Raw genomic sequence first — 16,908 nt, forward strand, 5'->3', positions numbered from 1 at the left:
TCCTTAATCTTTGATGCACATTCAGGATGTGTTAAAAGCCATGTGTTGGAGCTATGGCAGGAAAATGTTGACTGGTTCTCTGACAGAAAGTCGTTTTGTTGATTCTCCCTCTTCCTGAGAAAGAAGGGGAAGAAAAAGATATGGGAGTTCCTGTGAAACACCAGCTGTCCCAAACAGTCCACTGCAGATAGAGAGAGAGAGAGAGAATTTTAGTTAAAATCTCTTGGTAACTAAAAAGAATGGTATGGTTTGGTGTGGTTGGACTCGATGATCTCAAAGGTCTTTTCCTACCTAGTGATTCTGTGATTCTTTGAATATATTTGATTTGAAAGCAAAGGTTTCTATGGAACTGGTAACATTCTGATTAGCCCACACTGTCATGGTGTTAGCACTCACAGTCACAAAGAATGTATATAGGCAAAGCAGATAAGCAGGCACTTCTTTATTCCAGCACTGGGAAACACAGGGGATAGCTCCAACAAAGACGTGTTCCCTGACAGGGAAAAAGCACAACCTATTTATACAATTTTTTAGCAAAGTCATTGTTTAAAATCGCATGGAATGCTTGCTTCTTAATTTGACCTTTGCAATCATTGGCTTTCGATTACTTCACTTTATCTATATTCTTATTCTATTAAAATTATTGGTTTAAATACAAAGAGGGGAGGGTATTGATTAGATATTTATGTCATTGCCTGGAAGTCATTATCATACTAAAATGCCCCCAACACATGCATAGTTATGCTGAGAGGGGGTCCTCTCGTGGTCGTCGATAGTCTTCCTCGCTGTGTCCACTAGTGAACCCCATCCTCGTGCATGCTCATTTCATCTTTGGCTGGTCTTCCATAACCACAGCCAGTTTCTTCTGGTACCTATTGTTTTGACTCAAGGTCCATAACCAGTACTCATTGTTTTAATTCGGAGACCACAGCGATTCCCTTATTGATCAAGGTACACACCGTCCTAGTTACTTATTCCTAAGGGCCTTAACGTGCTTTATATTCTCATAGCTGCTATAACTCCTTCAAAATCTAAATCATGTTCTAAACTAAAACCAAAACAATGTAAGATATTATATTAGGGGGACTGTGACAATGGCGCTCCCTTGGTTCTGGACCATTTGAGCAGCAGTCCCACACTCCTACCACAGTGTTAGTTCCAAAACAAAGTGCCCTACTTTTAGGCTGATGCATTTTAGTGTTTAAAAAGAATAATTAAAAATCAACATTTATTGTGACAATCTGCTGCCATCATCCAACCAGCAATATCATATTGTTATATATACCTACCTACTGCGTGCAATAATAGCTGTTATAATGCAAGATGATGATGCTTGTTGCAATGACATCAGACACTTTTGCTCCTGAGGGTTAAGGTCTCCTGCTACTGAAAGTAAAGCTCTTGTCAGGAGGCTGTGACAGCTGGCTGCTCTGCAAGGGCAGAGCTGCAGAGGATCCCCATCGGTGTGGTAGTGCAGGGTCCTTACCAGCTAGAGCCAGTCCCACCACACCCATTCAGGGAGGAGAACAGATCTGGGTGTGCCCAGGGGCAGGCCCTAACCCAGAACATCAGGCAAGTTCATGGCAACAGGCTGCAAAGTCAGGTTCCCAGGTCTGGGCCAGCATCCAGATTGCAGGGTGCATCACCAGGCAGAGAAAACAGCTCTGGCAGAGCTTGAGGCACTAAAGGTGTAAGCTGCAGCTTGAAAACAGCTCCCAAAAGTAATGTGAGGAGCCCCCACTGGCGGTTCTCAGCACAGATGTTCAGGAGAGCCTCTGATGAGGGTCCTTGTCTGTCTTTCAAGCCTACCAGCTACATCAGCTCTGGGCTGGCCATGAGCCCAAGCACCCAAAGCCCCAGGGCTCTGACAGCTCTCTCAAGCAGCTGTTCAGCATTTTTATGCTGTGTCAGCTCTGTGCCTCTTTCCAAGGCTCTGCTTCATCATACCATTCCTCTGTGTGCTGTTAAGTCTGTTCACATTTTTAACATTCGAGGAATGGTGCTGGAATTAAATTACAGCAAGTTCCCCAGCCTGAAGATGTGATCCCCTGATGTTTTCCTGATTGAACACCTTTCTATGAAGAGCATTGGGAAACATGTTCAGTAGATCTTACTGCTCACTAGTTCAAATTGGTCCCCCAAATACTTTCTGAACTCTTCTGCAGCTTCAGAGAGGCCAGCATATAAAACGGGATAAAAGACCCTTTTCCATCTCCAGGACAAACAGCACAACTGACATCTAGGCCACTGAAATCCCTTGTCCTCCATGACAATGTCACCACCACAAGTCACTGGCCTGTGCAAAGCCCCCAAACCACATCTGGGGATCATCTCCCCAGACCAAAGTTGCCCTGGTGACTCTTACCAGTACACAAGAGTTACATGTTGTGCCCGCTTGGTTTGCTACTCAAGATGTAGTAAAGCATTTCAAGAGTGACTGGACTGAGCTGCAAACAGGTTTCCTTTCTTTTCTGGGTTGCAGAATTCATCTAGGTTTGATGAAAAGATTGGAGAATGGGAAAAAAATGAAAGAAGAAATGGGAGTAAGGCTTGCAGCCAGCTATATGGAAGAGAGGATTTTGTGGATGAAGTCTCAGGTGGCATCCGCGTTGTAGCAAAGACCCGACACTGGAATGCTTGTGTTATGGCAGTTCTGTTACTGCTGCCACATCTTGATTTTTGAAAGCCTTCTAACATCAAATTTGTAAAGCCTCATGCATAAGAAATAACTAGTCTGTTTAATCTCTTCAGGACAGGGACTATCTCTTCCTTTGTGCATACATAATAATTAGACTCAGCATGATTTAGAGCCTCTAGATATTGTATGGGAGACTGGAGCATGAAAAGCTAATATGCATGGCATTTCTCCTTTCATTTGAAAATATTACCCTTACCCTTTTCATGCTGCCCAACAAATTAATATGATCTCACCCCTTTCTACCTATTGCAAATACTTAAAGTTGTGTTTACCCCTCTGAACATACAAGCCTTACAATGGGAGTCCTGACCCAAGCTTATCAGCAAAGGTGCAAGCATGACACTGAAACAAAGCATGACATCAAACCAGCTCATCACGAGGAAGTCTGGCAGGTTATCAATTACACTGTTGAATGAAAACATTTGTCAGGGCTAATATACAGCCAAGCATCCATGAACAGACAATGAAGCACTAGCTAATTACCTACCAAGTCTTCCCATTTACTTGATTGAGTTTGGCAAGGAGATACAGCATGTGCAACCAACATTCTGCAGGGCCTTAATGCTTGCACTTAGAGACATTAGCTCTTCCTGACAGGAAATTGCTTTTTCTCCCTTAATGTTTCCACAGAGCTAGTAAGGCACAGGAAATACTTCTGTGTTTTTGGCATCTGACATCCATAAACCAACAGTAAGTAGTCCCTGCAAGCAGCTAGGACGAGGCACAAGAGTTGGTACATGCAGTACAGTCTTAGATTCAAAGCAGCCATAGCGGCAACCCCTTGGCACTCCTGACATGCAACACCTATTGGATAATGGGTTTTCCAGGAGAGAAGCTGGCAACTACACTTGGGGTGCACTGAAAAAAAGACATCTGTGGAAGCGACATTTGCAATGCACTGTTGCTTCTGGCCTTAGGTACCAAATTTTGTGTTTCAAGACTGCAAAGTTTCTCCCTGAATTCATGACATGAAGTAATAACTCAAAGTGTTCTACAAGTAATTAGAACTGTGAAATTCAAATTTATGTTCTTCAGCTTATTTATGTTAAATATACTAAGAGAAGCCTCTTTTTTTTCAGTGGAAAGAGGCATCTCGCCTCATGAAGCTCCTTATCTGCCCGTTGTTCCATTGCACAGCATCAGGAAAAGAAATCCCATAGCCTTCTACCTGAGATAATCACATAAGCTCCCATAAATCTAACAGATGTCTCTACTTTTTAAGCTTCTCTGGGGAACACTTTTTTAAAATCTAAAAGACTTGGCTAGGGAAAAACATCACCACACGAAGTAGTGAGGTGCTGGGGGAAACCCAGAAACCATGAACAGTCTTAAACATCACCAATGATGTAAAACCATGTCTACCTTTTCTGTGTGCTTTAGTCTGACATCAGCCTCACTCCTCAGCACTAGTAGCAAGCAGAGATGGACACAAACTGTTGAGGTTTCACAACAGCCACAGCTGTGGGAAAGCAGGGCATCTCATGTCTAGTAATTAACTTATGGCTATTTAGTTTTTGCTATTAAACCTGGCAAATTAATCTCAGCACATAATTCCTAGAATAGGATTACCCATCCAAACCCAAAATTCCCTGGGGATTTGTGGGAGTGTACAGGTGGCCAGTGAACAACCTAACGCTAACACAGAAAGAGCACTGCACACCTCAGTTCTTCACTTGGTTTCAGCTCTTTAACCCTGGTGTGACCCTGATCCCTTGCAGGAGAGAGTAAGCTTATCTACAAACAGTAAAGAAGCTTTTACTTCTAGGTACACAATCCCTCCTGTTCTGGTTCTAGCCAGGCCACAGTCAACCTCCCCAAGCAGTCAGCACAAGGGAGCTGAGTTAGCCCAGGTGAGCTGAGTTCTCCTGGGCTGTTCCCAACATCACTTCCCCATAAAAGCAGCTGTTTGGGAAAGGGTATGGGCTTGTTGCCTCCTGGACAGTCTGAGTGTTGCTGGGGTGCTGGCCAGCGGGCCCTTGCTGTTGGGCAGCACTCTGTAATCGTCAGGTCAGTAAGGTACTCTGTGTTAGCACTGGGTGTGAGTGTACCTGGCCATTATTGTTCTACATTCATGGTGATTTTGTCAGTGAACTGTCCTTATCCCAACCCATGGAGGCTCTGTCTGTCTCTCCTCTGGGAGTGAATGAGCAGCGTCTGGTGCTCAGCCACTGTCTGGGACTGAACCATCGCACCTCCAAAATACTATTTGGGGAATTCTTTATGCATTGTGAAATAAGGCTGCAAGTCTAGTTGAGATTTATACATATATATATATATATAAGTTGCTGTTAACAGGATACAATGTCTAAATGTAGGAATACGTGCATACACCCTTCAGAAGTAAAACTCTGGTTTCCAGCCACAGCAAGCTCTGCTGTATTTCAAATAACTTCTGGCTTATGTAAACTACCAATGTGCCAGGAAAATGGAAAACTAAACTAATTGCACTACAGTTCAGATTGGTGGACCCTTGGATAAGACATTATATATTCCAGACTTACACTTTTGTCAACAAGCTTTTGAACAGCCTGTTGAAAAGATTAACATTGTCCTTTGGCTTTATTAAGCTTAGTGCAGGATTTATTGTATGAAGGGTAAGAGTCTGTGATGTAAAGACAATTAAACGAGATGAACCATTGGCCCATTGAACCTCTGTTGCTGAACCTATAGCTGTAGAACAGCAAGGTGAACAAAGCAGCATGTTCTCTGCTTGTTCAGCTTATACCAGTTATTTATAATTCCAGTTTCAGCTTTTAGCCTTCTCATCAAAGTGCCCTTGTGGTGAACACATTTACCAAATTACTATGACCAAATCTGCCATAAGAAGGTGAAATAAGTTGACGTTACTCAAAATGTGTCACTTTAGCCTGGCTGCTGTTTAGTACGTGACAATTAAAGTTAAGCACATGGGGAAGTGTATGCAGAACAGGGGCCCTAGGGCAAAGGAACCCAACATAGTCATGTTCAAGAAGAGAGAGTGAGAAGATAACTTTTGGCAGAGAAAGAAATGATGCAGTGATAGAAGGTGTGGGATCTGAGGAGTTGGAAGCATGTGGCTTTCAAAAAAGAGGGAGCAATGTTAAAAATAAAATGGACACCATAAGGAAGATGGAAGAAGACAGGTTTAGATTAGACATTAGGAAGAAATTCTGTACTGTGAGTATTGTAAGGCCCTGGCACAGGCTGCCCAGAGAGGTTGTGGAAGCCTCATCCTTGGAAGTGTTTAAGGCCAGGTTGGATGAGGCTTTGGGATACCTGGTCTAGTGAGGGTGTCCCTGCCCATGGCAGGGGGTTGGAACTAGATGATCTTTGAGGTCCTTCCCAATCCAAACCATTCTATGATTCTACAGATTTTGGTGAGAGTGAAGCTGGAGAGGAAGAAATGAAACCAGAGATATTACCTTGATATTTAAAAACACTTTCCTATAGGTTCCTCTGGAACATCAGTAGACAAAGAAAGGTGACAAAGATATAAGCCAGCCATTAATGTCATTACTCCAGCTTTCATGATTTAAGACAGGATTTTTAGCAGTCTGGACATTTATTGAATGTGAAAATGTTGAAAATCAGGCATTTTAATAGATCCTGAAAGCGTTAGTTCCACTCCAACTCCACTGAGAAGTTTGGCTGCATATGCAGCACACACTTAGAGATAAACAGTTTCAGATCTGAGCTTAGTGTTGCCCCCAGTTGTAAGTAGCAGGCCTACTAGGAAGGTAATTTTTCCTAGCCTGTTGAACTGAAGGGACCCAACCCACCAGGTGAGAACAGGTCATGCAAGTCTCGTTGGATTCACACCGTTTGCTTCTGCCAAATTCAGAATTGGTTTTATTTTTCAGTATTTCCTTCCTCTCAATAGCCTGCTTCTGCTGAGCATTGCAAAATGTCAGCAACTCTTAATGAAGTGGTTGATTAGTAGCACTGCATGCTTGCATGCATAGGGAACCCAGAGCTCCAAAAAGGGTGGGTAGCACTAAACACTTGCTACAACTTCTGCAGACATGTGGTATGTCAGAGAGAAAATGCAAGTCATTATACTCCTTGCCTCTCAGTCCACTGTCCTAGCTCTTCTTAAAGTTTATGTCCTCCATTGCCATTAATTACACCTGTGCAAATAACTCAGGTCTGTGCTGTAATGCACCTACTACTGCTCAGATTCCTTTTAGGATGTGCAGGTGGTCTTCAAAAAGACTGACTTAACTTTTAGTCGAGGTTTCTTCGATAATCATTACTAGAATTTGAGATTTTTTTTTTCCACATCAACATAATTTATCTTTCTGCCTGAGAATAAGCCAAACTTGTAGGCAGTTTGTGCCACTGAGGCCAGCACAAAGCTTCTTGCTCTTTCACACCTTATGGATTTAGTGTCAACAACTGAGGCAATGTCAGTCTGAAGTAATCCAGACTAATATGATAGTTTAACAAACACAGCAGTTACAGCGTCCATGTGAAATAAGACCCAACCAACTAAAACCCAAACAAAAGCAAAACAAAAACCCCACAAAACTAAACAGAATTATACCAGTGGAAGGCCTGGCTAGGCAAGAATTTTGGAGTCAGCCCATGGTATTGTTAGAGGAGAATTTCTCGGAGGTACTGGCCTGGGAGGTGAGGTACCAGCTTTCTGGCAAAACGAGTTCTTGGCTTTGGATTTTCTCTGACTGCAAAAGTCCCTGTCCTTCCCTGTGCTGCAGTTTCCCTTCTTACTCCATTAAGTTTTGAGTTTAGTAAGGACTGACTTTTTTGCAGGTGTGTACTCTGTTCAGATTAGTAAAGTCCAAGCTTTCTGGTAATATCCAGGGCATACTAGGATTTAACTCTTAATTATCTATTTTCTTATGTTTTACCTTGTGAGGATGAACTTGCTTAATTTTATTAAATATATGTTCATGTTCCCGAGTACCACTGATTTAAATATGAGGCATAAATTTCCAGGCATTGCTGTATATAAAACTTACCATATAATACACTAATGTACAATGTGTGACTATCAAGGTACACAGTCTGAAACTTGGGAGGTAACTGTAATTAAAAAAAAAACGTATTAGCAAAAGTTAAGATGATTTGAAGTGATCATAAATCATGGTTGTGAACTCACTAGATAGGTACCCATTTAAGAAACACATACACATATAACTTCTGTAATTTTATGCAAGAACATCAGATCCCATTATTTATAAAAACATTTATTTAAATGAGTATGGCTAAGGATTCTCAGAAGTAATAATCACCTTGGGCACTAATAAATGCTTCTAAAAGCTACTGCAGAATGGAGGCAGCTTTCACAGCTATAGCTACCCAAGCTAATTGCATTTTCTCAGTTCATCACTGGTGAATCATTAGCACTAGGTGGAAAAGAAAGATCTCATGGAGTCAGCTGAGTGGGCTTAACACCCAGTATGGAAAAAATGCACTAATATCATCATGAATAAGATACTCAAAGTCACCAACATAACATAATAGTTGGAGATGCATCTTCAAAATAAAATTCTGGGTTTTGCAGGTTTTCTTCCCCTGCTTCTAAGCAAAATAAAGAACACTATGTTTTGGCTCTTGAGAGAAAAAAGCAGCATTTCATTTAATTCCCTTTAAGCATTAATAGTACCTGGAGCCTTCAGCTTGTTTTGCTTTACAACTTCTCCATCACAAAAGTAGAGACTGAGCTCCTTGCATGCCTAAATGACTTGATGCCTTTGTAAGAGATGTTTTCTAACTGTATTCTACAGGGACATAGAGAAAAAGTACTAAGTTTAAAATTCACAGCATGAATTCCTGATCTCACTGACAGCCACTGCACCATTCTTTTACAAACTTGATTCAATAAGACCAAATTCCACCCAAGATCTTCCTGACAATAAAACTGTTTTTTCTAAGCAGGAAAGGATTTCTTTAATTTGGAACCTGATTGCCCTAATTCAAGTATTATGTTATGTATATGAGTACCAGAATGTTTTGCAAAGGGGAAGAAGGATAGATCAGGTACTTAGGGATATGGTTTAGCATAGGATGGGAACAGTTGGACTTGATGATCTTAAAGGTCTTTTCCAACCTTGTGATTCTGTGAAATGCTCTGATTAGATGTCGGTGAAGGAAGAGGGTCTAAGCAGAGTTCTGCCAAGTGATCTGCATAGAAAAACTCTTTCCTTTAGGTGAAGTATTGAAAACTACCAGAATTGTCTTGAGTGTAGTTGACCCACTCTGAATGCTAAGTAACTATGAATCCAAAGAAAACTCACCATACCGAGTTCTTTATCTAGAGCTGCTGCTTACACAATTCATTAGAGCCGCACAGCCTGTAAAAACAGATCTTCTAGAGAGTACAATTGCTTTTGCTCTCTATTTGCAGGTTCTTTCTTATTTTGCCCATTATATAAAACAGTAACTAATATTCCTTAAAATTAATAGTGAAATACTAACTGTGCAATATAGTATAATCAACATTACATTAAAAAGAGCAAAGTAAAAATACTGCTCTATTACAAAAAGTGTAAGATTCTAACACCTATTTGGTTACAGATTTCTGAAATGAAAAGATTCGACCATTACTAGTTGCATTCATACAGTTGTTACTCATTCTCAAACTTGATTTTGCCCCTACATTTCTGGTAGCGTACACAAGAACTCAGGAGTTTAAAATCTAAATTCCAGTACTTTTATTTAGAAGTTACTGCTGAAAATTCAGTTTATTTGTTGAAAGTTATCACACATCTTTTCCCAAGAGAATCAAGGAGTTAATCACTACCTTCTTTAAAAACTGTGCTCAATTCCATAGCTTCTCTGAAACAAGCACGTTCTTTTGTACCCTCCATTGCTGCCTGTTAGGATTTAACTTTCCCCTGGATGCAGGCTGAACCCTGTTCTTTGTGGTTACAAACACATCTTACATAAGCATTCAGCGTCATCCAAACTGGACAGCAAACACGCAAGATCCCAGCAGCCGCCGCTGCCGGATCGGCGCAGCTTGCTGTTACACAAGGCCAGTTCGCCACTGACTCATCTTGCAGAACCGTGGCAGACCCACCACCCACTTCTCCTGAACCAGACTTGTCATCTCATGGAATATACGTGATACCTGAACATGTTCACAGCTCAGAAATACCGGGTCCCTGGGGGGTGGGCAGCACTCCTCATGTGTTGCTGCTTACACACCCAAAGCTTGCAAATATGTATCATCGAATCATAGAATGCCTTGGGTTGGTAGGGACCTTTAAAGGTCATCTAGTCCAACCCCCCTGCAATAAGCAGGGACATCTTCACTAGATCAGGGTGCTCACAGCCCCCTTGTCCTGGTTCCAGCTAGGATAGCATTGATTGTCTTTCGAGCAGCAGCAGGTGGAATGCCGTGTTTGTGAGTTAGGATGACAGCAGCGCTGATGACACAGGGATGTTTTGGTTGTTGCCAAGTTACCTGTGGCTGCTTGTGGGTTTTTTTCTTCTTAAATGTGACCATCGCTGATGGGCTCGGCCTTGGTCAACAATGACTCCCAGCTTGAGCCAGATAGCGTTTACTCTCTTGTAAGCCTGCAGAGAGCTTCTAGCTGTTTCTTGCAGAAGCCACCCCTGCAGCCCCCCTCCTTCATCAGAACCCAACTACAGGCTGGGCAGGGAATGGATTGAGGGCAGCCCCAAGGAGAGGGGTTGGCAGATTAAAAGCTCAACAGGAACTGGCAATGTGTACTCACAGCCCAGAAAGCCCAACGGTGTCTTGGGCTGCATGGAAAGAAGTGTGACTCTGTGCCTGTAAAGAAGAAAGGCTTCACAGTACCCATCAGGGTTGATTGCAGTAAATGCCTTGCAAACTGCCTTAGAAAGTTTGAGTAGATGATGGGTAGAACATCACTGCAGTCAGGGAAGGAACTAGCAGTCTTCTGTAATTCATGAGCCAACATGCTAAAGTATTGTGCTGGTTTTGGCTGGGATTGAGTTCTTTCTCTTTGCAGTAGCTATTATGACACTATGTTTTGGCTTTGTGCTGCAAACAGTGTTAACACAGGGATGTTTTTGTTGCTGCTGAGCAGGGCTTATGCAGAGCTGAGGCCTTTTCTGCCAGGACACAACACACCGGTTAGTAGCCTGGGAGTGCACAAGGAGTTGGGAGGGGACAGAGCTGGGACAGCTGACCCCAACTGACAATATTCCATACCGTATGATGATGTCATGTTGAGCATACAAGGGGCTGGGAGAAGAAGGAGGGGGGGGGGACATTTGGAGTTATGACATTTGTCTTCCCAAGTGACCCTTGTACATGTGATGGAGTCAGAACACTTGTCTGCCTATGGGAAGAGGTGAGTTAATTCCTTTTTCACTTTGCCTGTGTGCACAGCTTTTGCTTTATCTATTAAACTGTCTTTATCTCAGTCCATGAGTTTTCTCACTTTTACCCCTCCAATTCTCTCCCCCACCCTGCTGAAGAGAGAGTGGACAAGCAGCAGCGTGGTGCTCAGCTGTTAGATGGGGCAAGACCGTAACAGTTATGTATGTGGAAATACATCTCTCAAACACCAGTGGGAAACGATTGCTACTATTCCCTATCAATATTTGCTCTGCAGGAAGTCTGGATTCTCTTTCTATCTTTCTTTAAGATATGAAAGTTAGCTTAGGTTTGCCTCTAAGTTTCTTCACCTGGAATGGGACATTTGCTCATCAGGAGAGAATCCTGCTATCTCTCATCAAGGTACAGTCAGCAAAGAGAAGGAAGAGCTTACTTGCATTTGTTTGACACCTCTGAGTCTGCACCCAGATGAAATATTGAAGATGCCCAATGAAAGAGACTGACAGACTGGAGAAAGTCCAAAGGAGGGTTGGCAATTTGGCTGGGAAACTAGAGCATATGATACACGAGAACGGGCTAAGGAGGTTGGGTTTTCTTATCCTGTAGAAGAGAAAATCAAGGTGCAATCCTCAGCTACCTAAAGAGCATGACACGGAGACAATGAGCTCCTGGAAAAGCCCGTCTAGTTGAGGATGTCCCTGGTCATTGCAGACAGGTTAGAGGACCTTCAAAGTTCCCTTCCAGTCCAAACTGTTCTATGATTTACCAGTTACATCCAGAGCATGATGCTCTATGGTCAGAAATATTCCCTTGGCCAGACTGGGCCAACTGTCCTGGCTGTGCTCTCCCAGCTTCTCCTGCACCTGGCAGGACCTGGGGAGCTGAAAAGTCCTTGATTTCATGCAGACACTACAACTACAAAGCACCAACTAATAACATCTGTGTGTTAGCAACATCGTTCTTATACCAAATCCAAAGCACAGCACTATACTGACTACTAGAAAGAAAATTATGTCAGCTGAAACCAGGACAAGGTTTAATCTTGGGAGCATAATTAGTCCTGTGCTGAACACTGGAAAATTCCAGATGTAATTCTGAATAATCTCTCAAGCTCACTGTTTTAGCACAATTTATAATGGGAGGCCCAAACCTCCTGTGTCCCAAGTCAAAATGCCTTAATGCAGTTAGGAAGGCGATTAATTAAAAATTGCAGAATTCATTTTTGCATACAAACTCATTGGGTGGCCCACTAATCTACGAGCATGCCTTCAGCAGAAATCAGGAGAGTGCTGAAGACGGAGATATCCCAATTTATGACTCAAAGATGATTAGGGTTTTTAAGCAAATTGCTTAATCTCTTCAGCACAAAGCTACATTTCATGCCCTGCGTCTTTAAAGTGGGTGTAACATTCAGTTGCCACGTGTAGCTGTTACAAAGCCAAATCCATCGTCATCGCTAAAGCCAGACATTAAAGAGGGATCCTTTGAATGTCTGTAAGGGCTGAACAGGGCTTTCAAAGCTTTGACATTACAATGTCTGTTGTGGCTAAAGTCTGTGTGAGACCTTGAAGCATGTAAGTAACGCTGAGTCTTTTGCCAGGCTATACATAGCTGCACAAGTTTTGATGGGGTGATGTGTGGAAAACAGACTGCACAATCTGTAAGATTGTAAGGTAGGTATGGTTATTCAGCGCCGGGCATCACAGGGGGGATAACCCCACCAAAGTTGTGTATGTCAGGTAGCAACTCACAGTCTCAACTTATCAAGTATTACATATTCATGTGATTTCACCGAACGCCTATACATATGCATGACTTATCCCTGCTCCGTGTTAAAATCAGTTCCAAGAACTCATCTCCATAAGATCCTCTTGGTTGCACTTGCACGTTGCCTTCTTGTGGTGGTTGTTGGTGGTCATCAGGATGAAGGTTGATGGCTCCTTGTCGTCACCGCTAGTAGCCTTTTGTTCCTGCACAGGCTCAGTGGTCTCTTGGTTCTTATCCAAACTGCAGGGCTGGTTCTTGCTGGCTTGCAAAGCAATTCCCAAGAGCTAACCTTTAGCAAGACAATACAAGACCCTATGCTTCAGTTAGTTTAAGCAATAAACAATGCAGGACCCTATGCTTTGGTTAATTTGTATAATGGTTGGTAAAACATCACAGCAATTATTAAGCAGCACTACTTCTATCGCAGCTCCCTTTTCACCCCTTCATTCAGGGGTCAGTACCTTAAGATATACATATTACAGGACTCATCAGTTAGAAATGCATTCAAATGCATTGAGTAAACCCCTACCTGCTGGCTTACATAACCTTTCCATTGCGAGGTATCCATACACCACGTGGTTCTGCCAACACACACTGCAGGCTATCGCTGTTAGCTGCTACTAAAATCAAAATAAGGAAAGTAGAACCTATGTAAATAACTTGCTTCAGTCCTGTGGAAGTGTAGCAAGGCTTGACTGTGACTGACTAACTCAAAAGATGTGCTTCACAACATTAGGTCAGCTGGGTTTTTACTGGTTTAGGTTTCCACTGAGTAGAACGCACATCCTAAGGTAAAAGGATGCATCCAGCTTATCCCCTGGCCCACAGCCTATCCATCTTATTGGCCAATATGGTGTTTTATATTGGGACACAAAGTTATTATTTAAGAGAGCAGAGGGCACCATGCAGGCTAGAAGGTCCCTGGGGGTCAAGGAATCAAAGGGGCACACTCCTAGGTCAACAGGGCTCACTACAAAGCCCGAGCAAGGCAACAGAGTCAGAGCCTAGGTCAAAAGGTACATCCACAATGATGAGTTACGTGTATGACCAAGCTGAGAAGTCAACCCACAGGTCAGAGTGCACATCCACATCATCCCTGGCCAGACACAGGCACAGGTATAGCAGAACCAAAGACCAACACTCCTTCCCCATAGCTCAGGTACAGCCTCAGGACTGAGAATAGAGTTCCCAGCCTGTGGGTGTGTGTGGAGGCCCCAGGTAAGTCTTGTCAGGGCCATTATGGCCTTTCAGTTCCCTCAGGGTTCGAACACCCATCAGCCCTTTTGAAGACAGTGAATTCACTGTTCTGTATGCAACTGAGTTCAGTGAGAACATGCATGATGGAAAGGACAGGGCTCCTGATCACACCATTACAGTGATAACATGGTGCTAATGCCGATGAAGAAAACATTCAGGAGCAAGTCTAAAGACAAATGGAGAGGGAGGGCTGACAGTAGACTATTGTGGCTTGAATTAAGTCACACCAGACATGAGTACTGACACGTAGAACATACTGGAATTTCAGTATGAACTGGAGTCAAAAGCAGCCAAGTGTCACTCCTCTGTTGGTATCACAAATGCTTTTTTCTTAATCCCTCTGACAGTAGAGTGCAGGACACAGCTTGCTTTCCCTTGGACAGGTGTCCAGTACACCTAGAATTGACTACCCCAGGGGTGGGAACATAGCCCCACCATTTGCATTGTGCTGATCCAAGCTGCACTGGAATGGGAGAACACTCCTGAGCACCTGCAGAACTTTGATGTCATGATCAAAGGCGAAAGCAGCAGAAGTTTCTGAGAAAGGGAAGAACATAATCTAAATCCTTCTGAAAGCCAGTTTTGCCATAAAATGAAGTATGGTCAAGGGATCTGCACAGAAGATCCATTTTTTTAGGAATAAAATGGCAAGATGGGTGTCATCAGATCCCAGTGGATGTCACCAACAAGATAGCAGCTATACCTTCACCCACTGGAAAAGGAAACACAAACTTTCTTATGTGCTGTGGGTTTCTGGAGAACACATATCCCAAATTACAGCCTGATTGTAAGCCCTCTTTATGAAGTGACATGAATAACTTCAAATGGGGTCCTGGTCAGCAACAAGGCTTTGAACAAATCAAACAGGAAATTGTCCCCACAGTAGCCCTTGGGCCCATCCAGACAGGGCCAGATATAAGAAATGTACTCTACACTACAGCTGGGTAGAATGGCCCTACCTGGAGTCTCTGGCAGAAAGCACCAGAGGAGACACGAGGCCGACCACAGGGGTTTTGGAGTCAGGATACAGAAGATATGAGGCCCATTACACTCCAACTGAAAAAAAGATGTTGGCAGCATATGAAGGGGTTTGAGCTGCTTCAGAGGTGGCTGGTGCTGGAGCCCAGCTCCTCCTGGCACCCCAACTGCCAGTGCTGGATTGGGTATTCAAAGGGAGGGTCCCCTCTACAAGTCATGCAATGGATGCTACACGGAGCAAGTGGGTCACACTGATTGCACAATGGGATCAGACAGGAAACCCCAGTCACCCAGAGATCTTGGAAGTGATCTATCAGAGTATCCAGGAAGTGAAGATTTCAAAGTATTGCCAGGAGAAGAGGTGATGAGTGCTGAAGAGGGCCCACTGTATAACAAACTGCCAGAAAAGGGGAAGCCACATGCCTTGTTTGCTGGTGGGTCCTGTCACATTGTGGGAAAACATCGGAGGTAGAAGGCTGCTGTAAGGAGTCCTACACGACAAGTCATAGAAGCCATTGAAGGAAAAGATGAATTGAGCCATTTTGCAGAGATGAAAGCCATCCAGCTGGCTTTGGACATTGCTGAGCAAGAAAAGTGGCCAATGCTCTACCTCTATACTGACTCATGGGTGGTGGCAAATGCCCCATGGGGGCAGTTGCAGCAATGGAAGCAGAGCAGCTGGCAATGCAGGGGCAAACCCATCTGGGCTGCCCTAGTGTGGCAAGATATCGCTGCCCAGCTCAATAAGATGATTGGAAAAGTAAGTTGCATAGATGCCCAGATACCCAAGACTCAGACCGCTGGAGAACATCAGAACAACCAGCATGTGGACTGGGCTGCTCAGAATGAACTGGCAAGATAAGGGCGAATTATTTATAGCCCATTGGGCTCGTGACACAGCAGACCATCTAGGAAGAGATGCAACATATAGATGGGCTCGTGATTGAGGGGTGGCCTTAACCATGGTGGGATGGGAAGGGGAAAGGAGAAGGGAAGGGAGAAGGGAAGGGAAGGGGAGGGGAGGGAGAAGGGAAGGGAAGGGAAGGGAAGGGAAGGGAAGGGAAGGGAAGGGAAGGGAAGGGAAAGAGGGCGGTCCCGCCGGCTCCCGACTACGCCCCGCCCATCCGCCCCCGGCAGGGCGGAGTCGGGAGCCGGCGGGACCGCCCCCCCCCCCCTCCCGTGGCCGCTGTAGCAGGAAGCGGCGGAGCGCTTTTGGGCAGCGCCCGTGGAAACCATCGCGGCGTCCCAGGGGTTTGTCGGTTACGCCCGGGAAACTTTCTGAGGGGTGAACCGGGGAGGGGTCTCGCCCCTCGCCAGAGCCGGAGGAAGCGGGTCGAGAAGGTTTCTCGTCCTTAACCGCCGGGCGGCCCCCGGCTCCGCCCGCCGCTGCCGGGAGAACCGTGCGGGCGGCGGGGGCGGCAGCGCCGGGTACCCGCGGCCGCCTCCGCGGGGCGGCCTGACATGAGATCATCGCCGGCGGCTGCGGCAGCGGCAGCATGGCCTCTGCCAGGAGCGGCCCCCGGGCCGGGCCGAAGGACGAGGAGACCAACGGCGACCTGGACCGCTCCCTGCAGCAGATGCTGCGGGCGATAGCGGAGGAGCGGAGCCGCGCTGGCCTTCGCCAGGAGATCAGCGGCCTCGGTGAGTCGGGCGGCCGGGGCCTCCCCGCCGGGCTGGGCGGGAGGGTGAGCGGAGGGGCGGGCGAGGCGACCCGGGGCCATGCGGCCCCTCCGGCGGGAGCACGGGCCGTCTCGCCCCCCTCCCCCTTCCCCTCGCTCTTCTAGGGCCGGGACCGGGGGGCCGAGTCAGTCTCCCTGTTCGTCTTGTGCAGGCGGCGGCGGTGGCCTGGAAACCTGTTGTGTGCCGCCGGGCTGCGCTGCTCCGCGGGGCCTGTCTCCTCCCGGGGTCCCCGCGAACCGGGGAGCGCAGCTGCCTG

At 45.2% G+C, this 16,908-nt stretch overlaps 2 protein-coding genes across 3 annotated transcripts in view; one reads left to right on the forward strand and one right to left on the reverse strand.

The window, feature by feature from the left end:
* Window positions 1-16,470, reverse strand: part of UPK3A (uroplakin 3A) — a gene marked incomplete at both ends in the record, with an annotated part of 69,910 nt that extends 53,440 nt beyond the window's left edge. The window contains one exon of the mRNA XM_084268423.1: window positions 16,206-16,470. Within this exon, the coding sequence (XP_084124549.1) occupies window positions 16,206-16,470 (265 nt within the window). The remainder of the gene's footprint in view (window positions 1-16,205) is intronic.
* A 64-nt stretch (window positions 16,471-16,534) lies between these two features.
* The window catches only part of KIAA0930, a 68,373-nt gene continuing 67,999 nt past the window's right edge, over window positions 16,535-16,908 (forward strand). For both annotated transcript variants that reach the window (XM_084273513.1, XM_084273512.1), the window contains exon 1: window positions 16,535-16,613. In XM_084273513.1, coding sequence (XP_084129639.1) covers window positions 16,550-16,613 — 64 coding nt within the window. In that variant the 5' untranslated portion in view covers window positions 16,535-16,549. The remainder of the gene's footprint in view (window positions 16,614-16,908) is intronic.

The sequence above is a fragment of the Gallinula chloropus genome, assembly GCF_964237585.1.
Source record: "Gallinula chloropus genome assembly, chromosome: 1".
NCBI lineage: Eukaryota > Metazoa > Chordata > Aves > Gruiformes > Rallidae > Gallinula > Gallinula chloropus.